Source organism: Oryx dammah, unplaced genomic scaffold (genome assembly GCF_014754425.2).
Source record: "Oryx dammah isolate SB20612 unplaced genomic scaffold, SCBI_Odam_1.1 HiC_scaffold_29, whole genome shotgun sequence".
Classification (NCBI taxonomy): Eukaryota; Metazoa; Chordata; class Mammalia; order Artiodactyla; family Bovidae; genus Oryx; species Oryx dammah.
The window spans coordinates 8,633,796-8,653,888 of record NW_024070213.1 but is presented as its reverse complement, the minus strand read 5'-3'; the positions used below and the strand labels follow the sequence as shown (position 1 = coordinate 8,653,888).

At 47.2% G+C, this 20,093-nt stretch overlaps 1 protein-coding gene across 1 annotated transcript in view; it reads left to right on the top strand.

Annotated features, from left to right (window-relative positions):
- GRAP2 (GRB2 related adaptor protein 2) overlaps positions 1-20,093 on the top strand; it is a 70,483-nt gene that overhangs the window by 46,240 nt on the left and 4,150 nt on the right. Inside the window, exons 2-6 of the mRNA XM_040233257.1 lie at positions 1,581-1,672; positions 8,507-8,598; positions 11,644-11,763; positions 15,387-15,555; positions 17,624-17,812. Coding sequence (XP_040089191.1) covers positions 1,595-1,672; positions 8,507-8,598; positions 11,644-11,763; positions 15,387-15,555; positions 17,624-17,812 — 648 coding nt within the window. The 5' untranslated portion in view covers positions 1,581-1,594. The remainder of the gene's footprint in view (positions 1-1,580; positions 1,673-8,506; positions 8,599-11,643; positions 11,764-15,386; positions 15,556-17,623; positions 17,813-20,093) is intronic.

Genomic DNA, 20,093 nt, shown 5'->3' with positions numbered 1-20,093 from the left:
CAGAAATTTTAATTTGCCTTAGATGGACAGATCTTGAAGAAAGTGCATAAAAAGTATACAGATTTTGAGTCTGGAAATAAGTTTTGGTTGGTGATAAAGCTCAGGCAGTGAGCTATGACATTTTACTTTGGCTCCTGAAATATTTTTTGTTTAATATGTCTTTGGGATTTGTAATGCTCATCCCTACAAATGGCCTTTGGAAGACCAAGCAAATGTGGAGAATCAGAGGAGGCACCCCTTGCTATCACTGCTGCAGCAGTCAGCTTTAATCCCCTGATCTATGCGAATCACCCCCTCCCACCCCGCAACCACCTTCCTTATTTACCTAAATCTCCTCACTTGGGCAGAAATTCCCACTGAAAGGACAACTGTGGTCTCAGTTTACTGGTCATAGAAAGTCAGTTAGGTTTGAAGGTTTCTGAGCTACAGGGTTTCATACTTAAGACAAATTTTGCAAAACATTAACGCCAAACAGCAGCGTTTAAGACAATGTCCTGACGGTGAGCAGAGAACCAAAGAACTTGAGGGTCGTGGAGAATAACCATCAAATTTCACAGAGAAAACTTTATAGGAGGTGGGGAAAATCAGAAGAAAATTATTGCGGCTTTTGGTTAGGCTGCGTCTGCTGAGGATAAGTTCATTCTACAAAATTATTCGAAAACATAAATGCTACTCACTCGGTTTTGTCTTGGATAACATCTGGTGTCTATTATTTAATTTCATCTTACACCCTTCTTCATTGAACATTATGATCACCCTTTTACAAACAAGGAAACTGAGACTCTAGGAGGTTTATTTACTTGCACAAGATCACACAGCTGTCCATCAACAAAACCAGGACTTTGCTCTCTTTCTATTACACCCCACTGTCTCCTAAAAAAACCCAACTATATTTCATTCATAAGTTGACTTATTTATCTTTATACAGGTCTCACATATTATTAAGAGGGGCCAATATATTCACTCAATTCAGAGGCATGAAAATGAAAATTTCCAAAACGTGTTGGCTTCCATAATAATAATAATAAAATTTGGAATCTGAGTCTCCCAGTTCTAAAACGAGAATGCTTTCTACTCTCAAACCATGTAGAAGACGGCTAAGTTCCCCACTGACCAAAGCTGTCTAATTCTCTTAAATGATTCAGATGTAAAAGAGAAAATGGCATCTGTCTAATTAACACCAGCTGGTTAAATATAGCTGCCGAGGGACAGTGTTTACAGAACAGTCCTTCCAGTCCCTCAGGCCCCAAGGTAGCGACGATAGCAAGTCTTCTGTCCTTATCAACCGGAAACAGAGATGCCCCAGAAATGATCACAGGCCAGAACAGCAAATGGGGATGAAAGGAGAGGGGGAAGGCGGTCACTGGCCTTCATTTCCTGCTCCTGGCATCTGGGGATTCAGAGAACGATGTCAGAAAGCGGATCCTACGGGCTCAGGCAGCTCTTTCTGAAAACAAAACCCCTTCCTGTGTGCCTGCACCTCCCTCTCCAGCCTGGAGACATTGGATCCTCCACTACCAGCCGCTAGGATTGCCCTTCTCCTGGCAGAAAACACAATGACCACATTATTTCTCTTCCAGCTTCACGTTACAACATGGAAGCCATTGCCAAGTTCGATTTCATGGCCTCGGGAGAAGATGAACTGAGCTTTCACGCTGGCGATGTTCTGAAGGTAGGTGACATGGGGCCCAGGAGAGCCAGGGAGAGTTTAGGTTATTCTGGTCTAATTGGGGAGTTAATCTAACAGTTGAACTGCTTAAACTGTTTCTCAAGAAATACAAACAGTTCTTTCAAAATCTGAAATTCACCTCAACCAAAAAGGTTTCTTCTGAGCACCCGTGCACTAGCCACCAGGCGGGGTGATGGAAATCTGATTGGTATAAGCCACTATCCCTGTCCTGAGATGCTTGTGGTCTGGAGGGGGAAATACATCCGTGTGCAGGGCTTCTCATAGATGTTTTGATCTAAGTGCTCAGGAGCACGGGTATGGGACAAGTGATCCCACCTTGAAAGATGGGGTTGTAGGAAGGGGTGGCACTGTCAGTTGTCAGGGAAAGCAGTAAAGGTGAGTCAGGCTTTTGGCTAAGGCTCAGAGATGGTCAAGCTCAGGCAGAGTTTGGTCAGCATTACGAGGCTCAGCACGGCTGGAACTTACAGGAGGAAGGTGTGGGTGGGGACGCCTGGAAAGGCTGCTGGAGGAAACTCAGGTCAGTGAAAACCACTCACACCTGGCCACTCTGGGGTTTCTCAAAACCTGTCTTCCACCCGCACTTGACTTGTAGTGGCGGTTTGCTGAGCTGAAGAGGCCTTGGGCTTCTGCCACATTCCATGTGCCACGCTTACATGGACTCTGCATCTCAGAGTGCCAAATAGCACAAGCCCTTAAAGAAGCGACAGGAGAGTCGTGGCACCCAAGCCCCCCTGGCCTCTGAGCACCTCGGATAGCCTGATCCCCAGTCCTCAGCAGTCCATGTGGTCACCATTGTCTCTCCATTAAGATAAAAGCTTACTATGGAAATAACCTTGTCACACATGAGCAGGGGAATCAGAAAGTGTCTGTAGGGCACAAACCAGGTGGAATTTGAACAATCCCCTTCCTGCCCTCTTCCTAGGTGGTGCTAGTGGTAAAGAACCTGCTTGCCAATGTGGGAGACGTAAGAGAGGCAGGTTCAATCCCTAGGTCAGGAAGATCCCCTGGAGGAGGGCATGGCAACCCACTCCAGTATTCTTGCCTGGAGAATCCCATGGACAGAGGAGCCTGGCGGGCTGCAGTCGATGGGGTATCAAAGAGTCGGACACGACTAGAGCGACTTAGTGTGCATGCATTCCCCACTCCGAGTGCTTATTTTTCTAATTGCCCTCACTGTGCAAGATCTGGCAATGTGGCTGCCAAGAGCACGCCGTCAATGCTGGAGCTTCTCAAGGTCAAAATACTGCTTGGGCTGCTGACCCAGGAAAAAGTGACCTTCACTTCTTCGGGACCTTACCAAGGTCACTGAAGGGTCTGGGACAAGGTGAGAAGTCCCTCCCTTCCCTGTTGGGTACTGTGACCGTGCGGTTATCAACCACTCTGCAGTGTTCGCACTCAAAAGAGGCCCCTAGGAGGTGGGTGTGGGGGCAAGTCCCATCCTCACCTCCCATTTCAAACCAAACCATCTGGCTTAAGTTTTCCCTACTCTTCAGAAAAGGAAAAACAAAAAGCAAAAATCTTTCCTCAACTCTGCTTCAGTTCCTAATTTCTTTCCTCTCCTTCATGGCCACACTGGGAAGAATTCTCTGTGCTGGCTGTCTCCACTTCCTCACTTCCCATTCACTCCACTAGACCCTCTGGAATCTGACTCTTACCCACAACACTCCATTAAAGTCCACCAGTGACCTCCTGAGTGTAGAACGTAAGGACCCTGCTAAACACCTATAGGACTTGAAACTGCTCTGCCCCACCTCAAAACGCTGTACTCCACTCTGAATATTTTCCTTTTATCCTGTCTCCCAAGCAACCCACATCTTCATCAGTGAGGAGCCTGGTACCAGTCAAAAGGAAACCGAATGATCCATAAATGATCCCAATATTGTCAATATCACCCCATTCTCCCCTTGACTGTTCAGACTATTGCCACATCCCCTTGACTGACCTCATTCTCTCCTCTCTCTTCCTCCTTCATTTAAAAACCTAGACCCAGAGGGATCTTTCTAGAAGATAAATTGGATCATATTACTTCCTTCCTCAGAAGTGTTCAGTGGTTCCCCATGACCAGTGGATGGAAATCTAAGCCATCTGAACTCAACCTACCACCCAGCCTCATCATGCTTGAGTGCAAGAACATGTATACACATATACACACACATACACAAACACACATACACATCTTTGTGTATGAAATGGCCCAAGTCACACTGCAATATGTACACTGTCCTTTTTCAGGTTCTCCCTGTACTCTGAATGTTCTTCTGCACACATGCGTTTGACCACCTCTGCCAGGGAACCCTCATGAATCCTCCCCATGCCCCACTACCACAGGAAACTCATTACGCCCTCTTCAGCTCCTCCATGGCATTTCACACACTCTGCTCAAGGCTTTCACACCCACTCTCTGCACCGGAGCACCACCTCTGCTGCTCTCCCCCCATGCCATCCTGATTGTCTGGTCTCATAGTGGCTGCTTCACTCCCCAGAGCTCTGCAGGGGTGGGGGCTGGGCCTGCAGAAAGGTGAGGAAGAGTCAATGAATGATTGAATGAGTGTGTCATCCCACCGCTGGTCTGAGAGCAGAGTCTTGCCGGGTTCATCTTTGTGTCTTCCCAGCACCTAACACGAGTCCCGGCCCCAGATGGGGGCTCAGTACATATTTCTTGAGTTGTTACTGTGTTTCTGCACACTCATTTAGAATTCTATCAGAAAGCAAAACCCTTCCTTCCTTTCAAATTCTATCCATTGCAGCCATAGTGGTAAAGAGGAAAAGGGATGGGGCTTGTTGGCTGAGCCTCATGGAAGGTCTGTATCATGGTGGTCAAGCCCCAGGAGCCTGGAAATGGGTATTCTGTTTCTTGGGGGTTTTTTAGAAATTGTTTTCAAGGCCAGTTCTTGACTACCCCAGCAATGCACTCCTGAGTGTTCTTTCATGTTACGCCTTTAGTTCTAAAACACTAAACAGACTTTTTCATTAGAAGATACAAAAACTGTCTGATTTGCTCATCACCAGCTGCCCCCTGCAGACTGTGAGGTCCCCAGGGTGTAGGCCCCAGCTTATTTATCTCTGTATTCCCAGCACCCAAGTGCAAACAGCAGTTGCTCACTAGATGCTGATTCCAGAATGGTAAACAAGATGGCAGACATGGAACTCTAGCCAAATGACTGGATCCCACTTCTCCTGTGAGAGAAGCATTCCAAAAGTCAGGAGTTGAATGTTGCACGTGCATATCACGACCTCTCAACCTGCAGCTGCACATCGCACCCAGTTTACACTTCCCACTCGAATCTGCCAGTCGTTATTTAAAAATGTCTCTTGACCCAGGCCATCTCTATGTGCTTCTGCAATTCATCTAACATGAGCCCATTTCTTCCCACTAAAACAGCGACCAAAGAGCCCCCAGAGTTAGCCCTATGTAATTAACTTCAACACTTCTGATTTCTGCTATGCCTCTGAGAGCTATAATTTCATCCAATTTTGAAATTCTTCCAACCGTACATTTTGTCCTCTTCCCACGTCTAACTTATTCTCAGGCCACGTAACCCAGAAAATGATTCCAAGGCAGGCAAGATCGTAAGAGTTAAGTTACAGCGAAGTTGAGGGTAAAACCTCACGGGTTTAGGCTGAACTCCTTGCACAGGTTTGCATGATGGAGACAAGAGATAGAGAAACGGAGGAGATGGAGAGATGAGAGGGACAGGAAGTACCAGCCCTGCCAACAACGACAGGAGGAAACCACCACCACCACCCCCCAAAGACTCTTCTTTGCTAAAAATGAGATTTTTTTTTAAACCCTTGCCTTTTATTCATCATAAAAAGCCTATAAATTTGCCTCTTTGGGAACACGATGTCAGGCAGATCAAGCATCAGGTGGTGAGGAAAATGGACAGCATTGTGGGATAATGTTTCGGTGGCTACAGGGTGTAAATGAGTATGAGCCATGATTACTAAAATTACAGCCAGTTTTGGGTCAGAGAGCTAAGTGCAAAATGTAGTTCCTACCGCGATAAGCCCATTTCCAAATGGCCTCTTTTACTTCATCCCTTTTCACCTTGGTATTTGACATTTGCTGCCCAAGCCACACATCTTCCCATGTGATAGGAGAAAGGAATTCCAGAGCCTTGAAATTTGGGGGAGATGGCACAGAGTAAAATGCCCTTGTGTTTTTAATGTGATGACGATGCCTTGGTGCCGAGTTTCCTAGTTCTTCTTTTGACCTAGATTTCCTGCTCCCCTACCCCCACCACCCCCCTCGGCACACACATACCCGCAAGTCCTTAGCGATACCAACAGTCACATTTGATGTTAAAAACTATAAAGTTTCCTTTTCTCAGCAATTCTAGAACTCAAATATGGGACACACTTTTATTTCTTCAGAACAAATGATCACATTCAAAACATACACATAGAACACTTTAAAGAACTTATCAACCCTCCATGTCCTTCAGACCTGGAGTTCTCCTTCATAAGAATATTATGTTTGACAGAATTATATTTAAAAACACAGCCTGTACTCTCTGGAGGACGTCCAGGGATGAGGGAGCATTTGATCCTCACATCAGCTCCGTGAAGAGGCTGCCAGTTTTTATTGCCCCCATTTTGCAGATGATAATTGTCTTGCCTGAGGTCAGACATCTAGGGGACCAAGGGCCCAAGGACCAAGGGCTTCTCCTTCCAAACTCAGGAGTGATATTAGAACTAGGTCATCACTGCTTCTCAATTACATTGCTCTCTTCAATTCTCTTCCCATCTCTGGGAGGCAGAAACCAGAGGCTTCAAGTCCACCCACTTTTTGGATGACTCTGAAATCTAGCTCCAGCCCTCACCTCACTGCTGAGCCCAGACATACATCTCCAATGCTCTCTGAGTTTTCCTTCTCTGAGGGTCCCGGGGGCAACTTGATTCACCCGCAGGCGATCTGGGGTACATGAGCTTTCCCTCAGACCTCTTCCTCCTCCTGTCTTTTCTATTTTGGTGAAAGCGTCACCACCCACTCAGTCTCCCAAGCCAGAAATCCAAAGCCATCCCAGAATCCCCTTCTCCCTCAGCTCCTCAAACAGTCACGAAATCCTGCCCATTTGTGCTTCCTGATTCCTCTGAAATCTGTCTTCACTTCTACCTAGCCCAGATCTCCTTCATCTATGCCTGGATGGCTACGCTCCTCTTCCTACACTCTCTCTCTTGACTTCACCCCCCAGTCCATCTTCAAGTTGTGATCCGCACGCTTTTCTTAACACTGATTCTCACTGTGCTGTTTCCCTGATGAAAATCCTTTGATGGCTCCCCGTACATTTCAAGATAGAAATCCAGACTTTTGAACGTGGGCTACAAGGCCCTGTAACCCTGGTTTCCCCTGTCTCTACTCCTGGGGTCACAATCTGAACTTCCGCCAGATTGAGGAGCTCTGTCCCAAGAACACACCTCACTTCCTCATGCCCCGGAAGTAGTTATTTTGTCATCAGACTTCCCCTAGGTAACTCACCTGGGCAAACCAGGCAATCCCTGCTCCGAGTAAGCTTTCCTATCCATCTTCTGCTTTCCTCTTCATCATTTCTCTTCCATCAGTTAAGAGGTTTTCAGCTATGAGAAACAGAAACTTAAAATGGCCTAAACGATAACAAAGATTTATAATTTCTCATACAAAGTCCAGGCGTTGGAGGACTCCTAAGCGGCTGATTCAGTATCTCCATGACATCGTCAAGGTTCTTCCCATCTTTTTGTTCTAACATCTTCGTTTTGAATTATTGTTTGAGTCTGCGCTACATATTTTAGAAATATTCTCAGTAGGGGAGGGTGGAGAGGAAGTCAAGTATTTGTCTTTTGATGATAGGAGATTTTCTGAAATGACCGGAAGCCACATAGAGCCAAGTCTGGAGAGTCATATAAGTAATCAAGGCAGGTGATAACATTTGGGGTCATGGTCAAGGCAAGACCTTATAGTAAGGAGAAAAAACTTCTGGTTTTGCCTATGATCACGTTCTAAAAGCAAATTTAGAAAAGGTATTCTGGGTATCTTGAGTTATGTCCAAACTGTGCAAACATGAAATATGAACACAGAGTTACTGTCTTCAAAGCTAGCCCCTATTGATGTTTAAGTTTTAATCCGCTAAAGTAAAAAAGTAAGAACAAATTAAAATTGTAAAAGGTTCTCGGTTACCTGGCTGAGAAGGAGAAACCACCTGCCTAGATAAGGAGCTTAAAGTGCTAAGATCTGAGACACAAATCTTCAAAACAGGAGAAGAGGGGTTCAGAGAAGCCCCTGAGCATTGAATCTGGCAGGCCACACCAGGGTGGAATCACATGAGGAGGTGGCCCAAGTGTATGAAAATAGCTTGGGGACAAGAGAAGCCAAACTCCAAAGATAAGCCTGCTGCTCCCCGCTCCAGTGCTTCTGTGGTTTCTTTGGCGTGTGTGTGTGTGTGTGTGTGTGTGTGTGTGTGTGTGTACACACTTAGTCATTCAGTTGTGTTCGACTCTTTGTGACCCTGTGGACTGTAGCCTCCCAGGCTTCTCTGTCTGTGGGATTCTCTGGGCAAGAATACTAGAGTGGGTTGCTGTTTCCTCCTCCAGGGGATCTTCCCGACCCAGGGATCAAACTCTTGTCTCTTATGTCTCCTGCACTGGCAGGCAGATTCTTTACCACTACACTACCTGGGAAGCCTTCTTTGACTTATTTTCCTCTAACTTCAAAAGCCTTTGTTCTTTTGGATTCGGTGGAGTTCGGATTGGGGTGCATGGGTTCTTTGCCCTGCAGCCCATTTCTCCTGCATCTTGGTGTCCTCCCCTCAGTGACTTCATCCTTCCTTCTCCTCCTTGTAGATCCTAAGTAACCAAGAGGAGTGGTTCAAGGCGGAGCTTGGGAGCCAAGAAGGATATGTGCCCAAGAATTTTATAGACATCGAGTTTCCTGAGTAAGTATTTCCAGCCTGCGGAGATAGGCCTGCCCACACACACTCCCCTTACTTTTTCAGTAGCCACTAAAATTATCCGTGCACAGCCCAGACGCTGTCAAAAACGGTTGCCTCTGGAGAGGGAACCACGCAGCTGAAGGCCAGGGGTGGGAGGGAGATTTGCATTTCACGGCATTCTCTTTTGAATTTGATACCATGTGCAAGTATTGCCTATTTTAAATTTATAAACCAAAGCCATCTCTGATTGTAACCATGGTGCTTCCAAGAATTCCAGTGGGGGCGCTGTCGGCCACCCCACCTCCACAGCTGCTGCTTCAAGAGCTCTTCTCCCCTATCTCCCAACCCACCTTCCATCCCAGTTCCAGGATGACATGACGAAGCTCTTGAAACCGTGAGCTTCCCGAAACCGTGTTTGCACTCAGTGAGAGAGGTCGGGGAAATTCCCTCCATAAAGAGGAAACGAAAAGTTGAGATTGGGTCACGTGCGTCTCAAGAATTGACCACAAGGGTTAGATAGAAATCTAATCTTGTCTGAGAGTCAGGGTCTAGCCGAAGAGCAAAGGTTTGTTAGAAAACCAAAGCAGTGTTGGTGACTCTGGTGAGGTGCAACCGTACCACTCACAGGGAATCAGCACTGACCACTGAACCAGCAGAATGACCACTGGCCTCAGCCAGGGGCCCCTTGAGGCTGCCCTGTCACCTTCCAGGTGAGCACAGCACACCTGCAGCTCCTCCCCCCACCCCCGACACACACACTTTCAGCCGACCGCCTGGCTTCCAGGACAGCGGAGGCCCCCAGAAAAGCCCGTCTATGCCACCCATCCTGACTCACTGCCTCCACCCACATCCCGCAACTGCTCAGACACTGCCTTTCCTGCAGTTGTTTGGAAAGAACCGTCTGTGCTTCGAGCAGAAGTCCTCCCCTCTCTCCCACATCAGCTTTCCGCCCTCTCTGCTAGCTCATACCTGGTGGCAAACAAAGATCCTGCGATTTTTCCCGGCTTACCAAAAAAAACAAAACATGAAACCAGCCAACAAATCCCCTTCCCGCTACGACTCCGCTTCTTCCAAAGAATCGTTATATTCGCTGTCTCTAATTCCTCTCCTCCTGTTCTCCCCGGAAGCCCCACGACTCCTTGGAAACCTTTTTATCAAGGTCCCAGTGAACTGCAGGGCCCAGTGGTCGACTGTCGGCCATCATCTCAGCACCGTCACTTTCTTCACTGGGCTTCCGGGACATTCTTCCTCCTGGTTCTCCTCCCACCTCCCTGGCTTCTCCTTCCTTGTCTCCTTTGCTGTTTCTTCCTCCCCTCCCCCATCTCCTTTGGGGCTGGAACGCTGCCCTCCCAGTGAGGCCCTCCCCACCCCCACATTTTAAACGACTCCCCCCTCCTCCCCTCAGCTCTGTGTTCATTTTCCCCTTAGCATTACATCAGCTGAGTCCATATTCTAGTTACTTCCCTGTTTATGATATGTCTGCCCCTAACCCACTAGAATGTGAGTTCCGTGAGGGTGCTTGTCCGTTCTGCTCACCCCTACATTCACTACATCCTCAGAAGAGGGCCCGGCACACAGTACATGTTTAACAGAAGCTGTTCAGTGAATGAGTAGCTTTGGAACCGAAGTGTAATATGAAACTCTGGCACTCATTTCACAAGTAGCGTGTGGACATTTTTGTAAGTCTTGAAAGAAGTCACTTCTTTCAAGTGACTTCAACAAAACCCAGATAGAGGACAAGTGTGTATTTTCTAAACAGTTCCCTCTCTGGTTGCTCCCTCTTTCAAGAGATTTCCTCTGAGGATGGCTGCTGTGGAGGGGGTTCCATTCTTTTCCCCTCCCCATTATATTGCTGTGGTGGCCACTCATCAGTCCTGTGGGTTTGTATGGTACCTACTCCGGCAGGATCTCCAGGCAGATGACAGTCAGAAACCCTCTGTTTCCGGCCCCTCAGAGCCTGACCAACCTTCCGCTGCAGTCCCAGGTCTGGAAAAAGGATAATCCTCCCCACCTCTGTCTGTTCAGTTCCTAAGTTCCAAAGGGCACAAGGGAACGGCTCACAGAGGCCCGTTGGACGCTCATCTTAAAGGGACACACAAGCTCGCCTTCCGGGGACAGCGATTAGGTAGCCATGCTACAGCAAAGGGGTACTGCCCCCACCCCACCCTTGGCCGCCGAGGAACTGCTAACACTTGCTCTGCTCCACGAGGGTGAGAGCGGTTCCTGGCCTCCTGCCCTGCGGCTGGAGCCACTGTTTGTCTTGCCTGCATGCAAGTGCTCAGCCTTTTTCACATTCGTTGCACCGCCTGCAGCAACACTTCCAAAAGCTGCCACCCTGACTGCTAACCTGAAAGAGCAGTTTCTCCTCGGTTCCTTCTTTCCACAGTAAAGGTTATTTTCCAGCCAGGTTTCTTAGGGAGGGCCCGGGAGCCGGCTGGTTAGACGCCTCTCTCTGGCTGCCGCTAGCCTCGCTCACTTCCAAGCTAGCATGGGGACCTCCCTGGGTGCCCCCCAGCATCTGCCAGGCACAAGGCACAGCCACTCCAGCCCCATCCCACCCAGAGGCCCTTGGTTGTGACCCTTCTTCCCGGCCACAGAGGTCTCAGCCTGAAGCTAGCACCCAAGGGCCCTGCCCGTCCCAGCGTGAAGGGATCCCTGTCCTCCTGGACACCCTCTGCCCCTGCAGTCCTTTTCTGGAGATGTCCCTCTCACAGCCACCGGCAGGTGGCCACTCCTGCAGCGAGTCCCTCCCATACTGTCCCGTTTTGTGCAGTGGCACATTTCCATGACTCAGGATTTCCAAGCAGGCAGGAGAGAGACTTCTCCTGGGCGGACAGGGCAGGAGGTACCTCAGGGGGACACTCACTTGCCTCGCCTGGAAACTGCTAGAGCGTTTGTTTGGTTTCAAAAGTGCCTGGACCCTGTTGGGGTCTCTCCTCAACCCTTCTCCCTGTGGGTCATCTCTCCCCGACTTCCTTCCCTCCCTACTCCCAAACCCCATCAGTCTGGCATCTCACCAAGATCCTCTGTTTTTATCTCACCTGTTAGGTGGTTTCACGAAGGCCTCTCACGACACCAGGCAGAGAGCTTGCTGATGGGCAAGGAGCTCGGTTGCTTCATCATCCGGGCCAGCCAGAGCTCCCCCGGGGACTTCTCCATATCCGTCAGGTACTGGCCAATCCTGGCTCCGCCCTGACCTACTAAAGCACTAAAACGACAAGGTGACCTCTTAAACATGACCTATCCCTCAGGAGCATGGTGGCAAGGGGCCGGGGCACAATGTATCAATACATTCACTTGGCTCCCCTTCCAGCCCTGGTGCTTCTGGAAAGACAGGATTTTTATCAACCTCACTTCTGTGTGTTTTACAGCACCATGGGTGCTGGGTGAGTGTCTGTGGAAGGGGAATGGGAAGGGAGAAGGAGTAGAGGATTTCCAGAGGTCCACATCCATCTCGGAGTTGCAGTCTTTTTTTTTTAATTAATTATTTTTGTTTGGGCTGGGTCTCCATTGCTGCACTCGGGCTTTCTCTGGCTACAGTGAGGGGTGCTGCTCTTTGCAGTGCACTGCAGGGCTTCTCCTGTGGAGCACAAGCTCTAGGTGCCTGGGCTTGGCAGCTGTGGCTCATGGGCTTAGTTGCTCTGCAGCATGTGGAGTCTTCCCAGACAAGGGATCAAACTCATGTGTCCTATGTTAGCAGGCGGATTCTTATCCACTCTACCACCAGGGAAGTCCAGGGTTGCAATCTTAGCATTTTCTTTTACTACCAATGCCTGTCTGAAGAAGGGCAGAGAAAAATCAAAATCCCCAGGCACCGCCATAGGACACATCCGTAATCATAGGTGGCTACACAGAAAGAAAGCCTACCTCCATGCTCGGTAATGCTGTGAAACTGACGGGGACAGAGCAGAGCCCAGGAGGCCTGGGGCGGGGGGCACTCTGACAGCAAAGTCGCGCCAGTGTGCGGCACCCCACCCCTTGGGAGGAAATGACTCAGTTTAACATGACATAGCCCCACACGCAGAAGCCCCAAGTCTGAACAGACGGCGTGTGGTCAGCGTGCTGGGGACGGCGAATCACACATCAGACTTGGTGACCACATGTGAAAGTGTAAGGATGGCAATAGCAGCACAGGGAGCGGAGCAGCAACCTGTATGGTGAAACCTCCCTGGCAAGTTACCTGACCGGAGGTGCTGTCTGGATTCTGCAATGTGATTTGAAAGGCATGCAGCTTTAAGTTCCTAAATCCAATCTCGGGTAATAAATGGAGGCCACATCACTATTTAGAAAGAAAGTGCAGTACTTTAAGGATAAGTGCTTTAGGGAATAAGTAGGAAGGACTTAAAAAGAATGGCTTAAGGGGACTTCTCTGGTGGTCCAGGGGCTAAGGCTCCATGCCACCAAGGCAGAGGGCTCAGGTTCATTCCCTGGTCAGGGAACTGGAGCCCACACAGCACAACTAAAGATCTCATACGCTGCAACTAAGACCTGGTGCAACCAAGGAAAGAAATTTTAAAATAATAATAATAAGGGGTCAAGCATTTGTATGCATTTGTGTCCCCAGTAGGCTTAAGAATAGCTTGGTCTCTTAAGCATTGCCCTTGCAAGCTGACTCAAATTCTTAATTTCCCTTAACTAAAGCTTTCTTTTTTATAGCTTGGATGATGGTAAATTTTAGCTCAGGCCAATATTAATGTATCACCAATTCTAAACTTGTTAGGTCTTAATTCATGAACTTTTTTTCTAATAATAAATCTTACAACTCAAGCCTATTTCTTCAGGGCCACAGTTAGAGGCAACACCAAGCAACTTGTTAGATTGAAAGGCATCTCTTCGTGCCCTTGGTTTGCATGTTGAGGCTGGCTTTTTCAGTGAGGAATTAGGGTTTATCATTCTTTGATTAAATTGAATTCTATAAAAAACGATCAGCTTTGATGTCTGCCGTGATCTTCCCTGCCACTGAGGCTATGCAAGCTCTTGTGATGGTGATTATTACTGTGAGCAGTTTTACCTCTTCTGCAGAAATGTAGTCTAATATATTCCAAAGCAAAATCACTAATTTATTTATACATCTGCTTTCTGTCCTGGCATAGATAATTAAGAGCTAATTGTAATTATCTATCACTTAGGATTAGCTGAGGGTCTGAAACACTAGACTGAGACTCTGGAGCCCTGAGTTACACCCTTTGCTCTGCCCTTCTCAGACCTCAAGACAGTTGTCCAGCCCCTATCTCTCCATTGGCCAGATGACCAACCGCAGTCCTGACATGCACCCTGTCAGTACACGGGAGTGAAAGAGTTAATGTTCCTCATTCCCAGTTCTTTGACTAAGAGATGGTGGACGAATAATCGTGTCACAAGAATATTCCCTCCTCCTCACCCAGATGTGGGGAGTGATGACTGTGAGTCGAGCCATGTGGTGCTGGAGTGAATAAAGCATATATGAGTGACCGAAGCTAAAAGGCGAAGGGCAAGCAATGATTGATTGCCAAGTGTTGGCTATGACCCCAAGGTAGTTAGGCAGAGGTCACCGCATAGGTTTGCCTGTCTCTGAGCAGAGCCCTGAAAATAAGATGAGGAGGAAGATCAAAACGCCTGCCCCCTCTGAACACAGACCTCTAAATCCATCCCTTAGAAAGAATTATCTTTGCTCTCCAACAGTCTAAATTTTTTACCTTTCTGCTGGGTCATGCAATTGATATCAATAACATCAGTTTATTTTTAGACATAAATGTGTGTCCATTTGACCAAGAAAACTTGACATCCAAACAAGAATGACTTAGTGATAGAAAATGGCTGGGGCTGTTAGTAAAGGCCCAGTCTCCTCTTTCAGTGAATAAAACCCAAATTCTCCACCCTCAGTACAAACATGCTCCATCTCTTCTGAGTTCAGCTGGTGTCAAAGTGCTGATCTAAAAGGAGTTAACATGAGAGAAAAAAAAAAAAAGTTAGCGTGTGTGCTTGGTGTGACAGTCCCAGCTCACTAGACTGGAATTAAAGAACCAGGGTCCTTGCCTCAATTCTGCCCTTAACAGTGACCTTGACCAAGCCCCTCCACCTCTGAGCCTCAGCACATATTTTTCCCCAACAACTCAAAATACTTTGTAACCTTATTTATGCAAAACAAGACCAAACAAGAGATGCCCGCTATGTAGAGAACAAAGTGTGACAAGATTTCTCAGGGTAGTTTTTGAACTTAAAGGAGCTGGTTCAGACTATTTCTGTTAACAGAAAAGACTAGAAGGGCTTGAAAAACTCCTCTCCTCTGAGTCTTGGCAGAGTTCTTAGCCTGGTAAGGTCTCAGGCATTGCCATGCTTCAAATAAACACTGTGAAAAAGTCTTCAACCTTGTAGTCTTCAAAGCACTTGGAATATTTTTTTTTCTTGTAAAAGGGCGATTCCAGTATCAGAAGAAAGATTGCTTTCTGCTCATGTAAAAAAAAACAAGCCAAAAAACCTCCTTTCATGAGTTCCCTGGTGGTCCAGTAGTTAGGACTTGGTGCTTTCACTGCAGTGGACTCAGGTTCAATGGCTAGTAGAGGAACAAAGATCCGCGTGGCGGAAAAAAAAAAAAAAAATCCCCTCTAGCTCAGCTTGAGTCCTGAGTGGCTTCTCCCAGAAATCACCCCTAGAATTTGACTAGGCCAGCCCACCTGCCGAGGGATGGGCCAGCCACCCTCACCTCTGCTTCCTGCCCAAACAGAACTCCAGCATCCCTGGATGCAGTCGGCCCTGGAGGCAGAGACATGCTCACCACGTGATACATAATTTGGATTTGTCTTGCTTTTTAGGCATGAGGATGACGTTCAGCACTTCAAAGTCATGAGAGACAACAAGGGTAATTACTTCCTGTGGACAGAGAAGTTTCCATCCCTCAACAAGCTGGTGGACTACTACAGGAAGAATTCCATCTCCAAACAGAAGCAGATCTTTCTGAGGGATAGGACCCGGGAGGAACAGGTATGCTGCTAGCCCCCATCACCCCCAATCCAGAGATTCTAGGCGGTTTGGGTCCCTATGTGAACCCCTAAAACCATGCATTTGATGGGCAGGTCCCTGCATATTCTGAAGAGCAGAGATCTCAGTTTAAATCCTAGCTTAACACTTTCTAGGTATGTGACTTTGAAAAGTTCTCTAATTCTCAGTTTGTTCATCCACAAAATTGGGATAATAGTGACAGCTACTTCATAGGATGATTCTGAAGGTTAGAGAATGATGTAGTCCATCCCTTACTTCATTCCTAATCAAGCCCCAAGCACTCAGTATACATGGGCTCTTATTATAGACACTATTGTTTCATTATTCACAGACGTTACCGTATCACAGTTTTCAGCCTAGCTCAGGAGCTACCCAAGGATGAAGTAACTTGGGGGAAGCGGTCGGGCTACCCATGGGGGTATTAGAACCTCGAGTCTAAGACTAATGCAGCAAGTAGAGCTTTGTGACAGGATTTGGGGCTGTGGAGGGTAGAAGCAGGGGGCACTGGAGGAGAAAACCGGAGATGGAATTCTTGCTCTTGGAACAGCTTGGAACATGAAGTATTGTATTAATAGAAAATACTTCCAGGGACTTCCCTGGCAGTCCAGTGCTTAAGAATTCACCTTCCAGTGCAGGAGGTGTGGGTTCTATCCCTGGTCTGGGAGCTAAGATCTCACGTGCCTTGGGACCGAAAAGTCAAAACATAAAAAGTAGCAATGTTGCAATAAATTCAACAAAGATGTTAAAAATGGTCCCGCATCAAAAAATCTTTTCAAAAATGCATCTCCAACAGACCTGGCTTTAAAAACTGATTTCATTGCTAACTATCCTGATTACCCAGTCAAGTGAAGAAAACTTCCTGAGCATCAGTTTTTCTCATCTGTAGAATGGAGAGAATATAATGCCTTCTTCATTGGACTGTGGTGAGGATAAGCGAGATATAATCATAGCACTCACCACAGAGTCTGGTCCCCAGATGGCACTAAGGAAATGTTAATTTGATTCCAAAAGTAAATTCACACACACGCAATCTATAAAATATATTTCAAAGGAAATATCATGGTTATAGGAGGAGATGGGTATTATAGGAACCAGCACTGAGTGGAAGAGTTGAAATCCCAAGGACAGGTTACCTGAAAAGGCATTGAGACTTTTCAAAGCAACATGTGCTTTGGAGAAGTAAAGAAAACCATCCCTTTCAAGTAATAGGTTGATTTTAAGCCTGAGAAGTTACAATCAAAGGAGAAAAGGGTGTTCCCAAATGCACACAAAAGTTCAGAAAGGAAAACAAAGGTTAATACGGACCTTGTGAATTCTTTCAACCAGGAAATGGACAGAGATACTCATTTACTACGATGTGCACACAGAGATGAGAGAGGAAACATAAAACTGCACTAAACTGGATTTAATGAGTTCATTTTGCCAAGTGCTTAGAACAGTGCCTGGCATATGCTAAGCCCAGGGCTCTGTGTAATTGTTTGTTAAATAAAAATAACAAGAAAGTGTCTCTGAGTCATGAGGTTGTGGTAGCATTCAGGAGAAAGGTCTTGTTTTTTTCCCTACATGCCCAGCAGCAGGCCTGGTTTCCATGGTGCTGTGAGAGCATTGCTGTTTGGGTCTCTATCACCAGGCTATAAATGACAGTTCAAAATCATGCAAAGTCAATAGCAGAGCTTATCTGGAGGATAGGATGTCCAGCGGTGTGGCAACATGCGATAAGGAGGGGTGGCATTGTGTCAGTAAAATGGAATATTTAAGCTTGATTACACAGAGAAAAACAAGCCCACGAGGAAGGGACGAGATGGGTACCAGGTAGAAAGTGTATAAACCAGAGACCCAAACTCCCCAAAACAGGAGAATCTGAGAATGCACAGGCCACTGTGAAAATGTGATGATCTGAGCCATTGATTTTCTTTAAGCTGCTCCCACCCCCATCAGCTGTTTCTTGGAGCTGTCAGAAGCTAAGTCTGGGAACAGCCGCTGAAAAGGCTGGGTCGGACCAGGAGAGGCGGGAGGAGGATGGATCTGTGTTATCTCTGTTCTCTCCCAGGGTCAGCGGGGCAACAGCCTGGACCGGCGGTCCCAGGGAGGCCATCCCCTGAGCGGGGCTGTGGGAGAAGAAATCCGGCCTTCGATGAACAGAAAGCCGTCGGATCACCCCCTGCTCCCTGCTTCGCAGTATCCCCCGGCCCCACTGCAGTCACAGCAGCGGTACCTGCCGCAGCATCATTTTAATCAGGTACCTGGGGAGGATACAGTGGGCCCAGGGAGTGGAGGAGGACCTGCTCTCCTCCCAGGCCTCAGTAACCTTGTCCCCACCACCACTCAGTGTGTGAAAAACCCCACAGTGCCGAAAACAACTGAAACAAATAAATGTTGGGGGCCAGTTGAGGCCCCAGGACTGTCTGTCAGGGGAGGAATGTCCCACTCCAAGCCTGGTCCCATCTGGTCTCGCTGAGCCCAGAGAAAATATCCTGGGTCCTTGGAGGGCAGAAACATGGAAACTGCTTTTGGCAAAGACGTCTCTGTGAAATTAAATGAGTCCCTGCTTAAACACATATACACACACACAAACACACATATACACACACGCACACATTCACACACACAAACACATGCACATACGCTCATACACATATATACACACATGCACACACATATACACACACACGTGCATGCATCCATACACACATGCACACACATACATACACATACGCACACACGTGCACATACACACGTGTACATACATATAAACACATACACATGTGCACACAGCCACACACACACACACATATACACATATACATATACACCTACACTCAGACACACATACATATACACACACACACACACACACTCACCCTGAGGACTCCGTGAACAATGACTTCATTTTTCCTGTCAGCACAGTTCCAAACCTTTTTGTGCCCCTTAATCCATCTGGCTGTTGAGATCTACAGGAAAAACAGATTAAGGCCAGAAATGGAGCCTTGCTTCATTTATTTATTTATCCCCTGCCTTGTTCCAGGTGGTATTTTAGGTGGCTCACTGAGATGGACAATATAGCCAGATAACAACATCCCTAAATTCCTTAGCAGGGCACACAAAGTCCTTTGTGAGCTGCCCAGGTCTGCCTCCCATCCCCTGCTCCCTCCCCATGCAAAAAAACATCCTGGCATTGCTGTACTTCCTCTAGTTATCAGAATGGTTCACTGCATTTTCTCTCAGGCTTTTGAGTCTTTTTATTTGCTGTCCCTTCTGCCTGAAATGCTGTCTCCTAGTCAATTCTACTCTTTAAATTGGAGTTCAAGTATCACCTGCTCTAAGAAGCCTTCCTTGATCACCAGGCCAACTCAGATAGTTCTCTCTGCTCAGTTCAGTTCAGTTCAGTCGCTCAGTCATGTCCAACTCTTTGAGACCCCATGAATCGCAGCACGCCAGGCCTCCCTGTCCATCATCATCTCCCGGAGTTCACTCAGACTCACACCCATCGAGTCCATGATGCCATCCAGCCATCTCATCCTCGGTCATCTCCTTCTCCTCCTGCCCCCAATCTCTCCCAGCATCAGAGTCTTTTCCAATGAGTCAGCTCTTCGCATGAGGTGTCCAAAGTACTGGAGCTCCAGCTTTAGCATCATTCCTTCCAAGGAAATCCCAGGGTTGATCTCCTTCAGAATGGACTGGTTGGATCTCCTTGCAGTCCAAGGGACTCTCAAGAGTCTTCTCCAGCACCACAGTTCAAAAGCATCAATTCTTTGGCGCTCAGCCTTCTTCACAGTCCAACTCTCACATCTATACATGACCACTGGAAAAACCATAGCCTTGACTAGACGGACCTTAGTCGGTAAAGTAATGTCTCTGCTTTTGAATATGCTATCTAGGTTGGTCATAACTTTTCTTCCAAGGAGTAAGTGTCTTTTAATTTCATGGCTGCAGTCACCATCTGCAGTGATTTTGGAGCCCCAAAAATAAAGTCTGACACTGTTTCCACTGTTTCCCCATCTATTTCCCATGAAGTGATGGGACCGGATGCCATGATCTTCGTTTTCTGAATGTTGAACTTTAGGCCAACTTTTTCACTCTCCTCTTTCACTGTCATCAAGAGGCTCTTTAGTTCTTCTTCACTTTCTGCCATAAGGGTGGTGTCATCTGCATATCTGAGGTGATTGATATTTCTCCCGGCAATCTTGATTCCAGATTGTGTTTCTTCCAACCCAGCGTTTCTCATGATGTACTCTGCATAGAAGTTAAATAAGCAGGGTGACAATATACAGCCTTGATGTACTCCTTTTCCTATTTGGAACCAGTCTGTTGTTCCATGTCCAGTCCTAACTGTTGCTTCCTGGCCTGCATACAGATTTCTCAAGAGGCAGGTTAGGTGGCCTGGTATTCCCATCTCTTTCAGAATTTTCCACAGTTTATTGTGATCCACACAGTCAAAGGCTTTGGCATAGTCAATAAAGCAGAAATAGATGTTTTTCTGGAACTCTCTTGCTTTTTCCATGATCCAGCAGATGTTGACA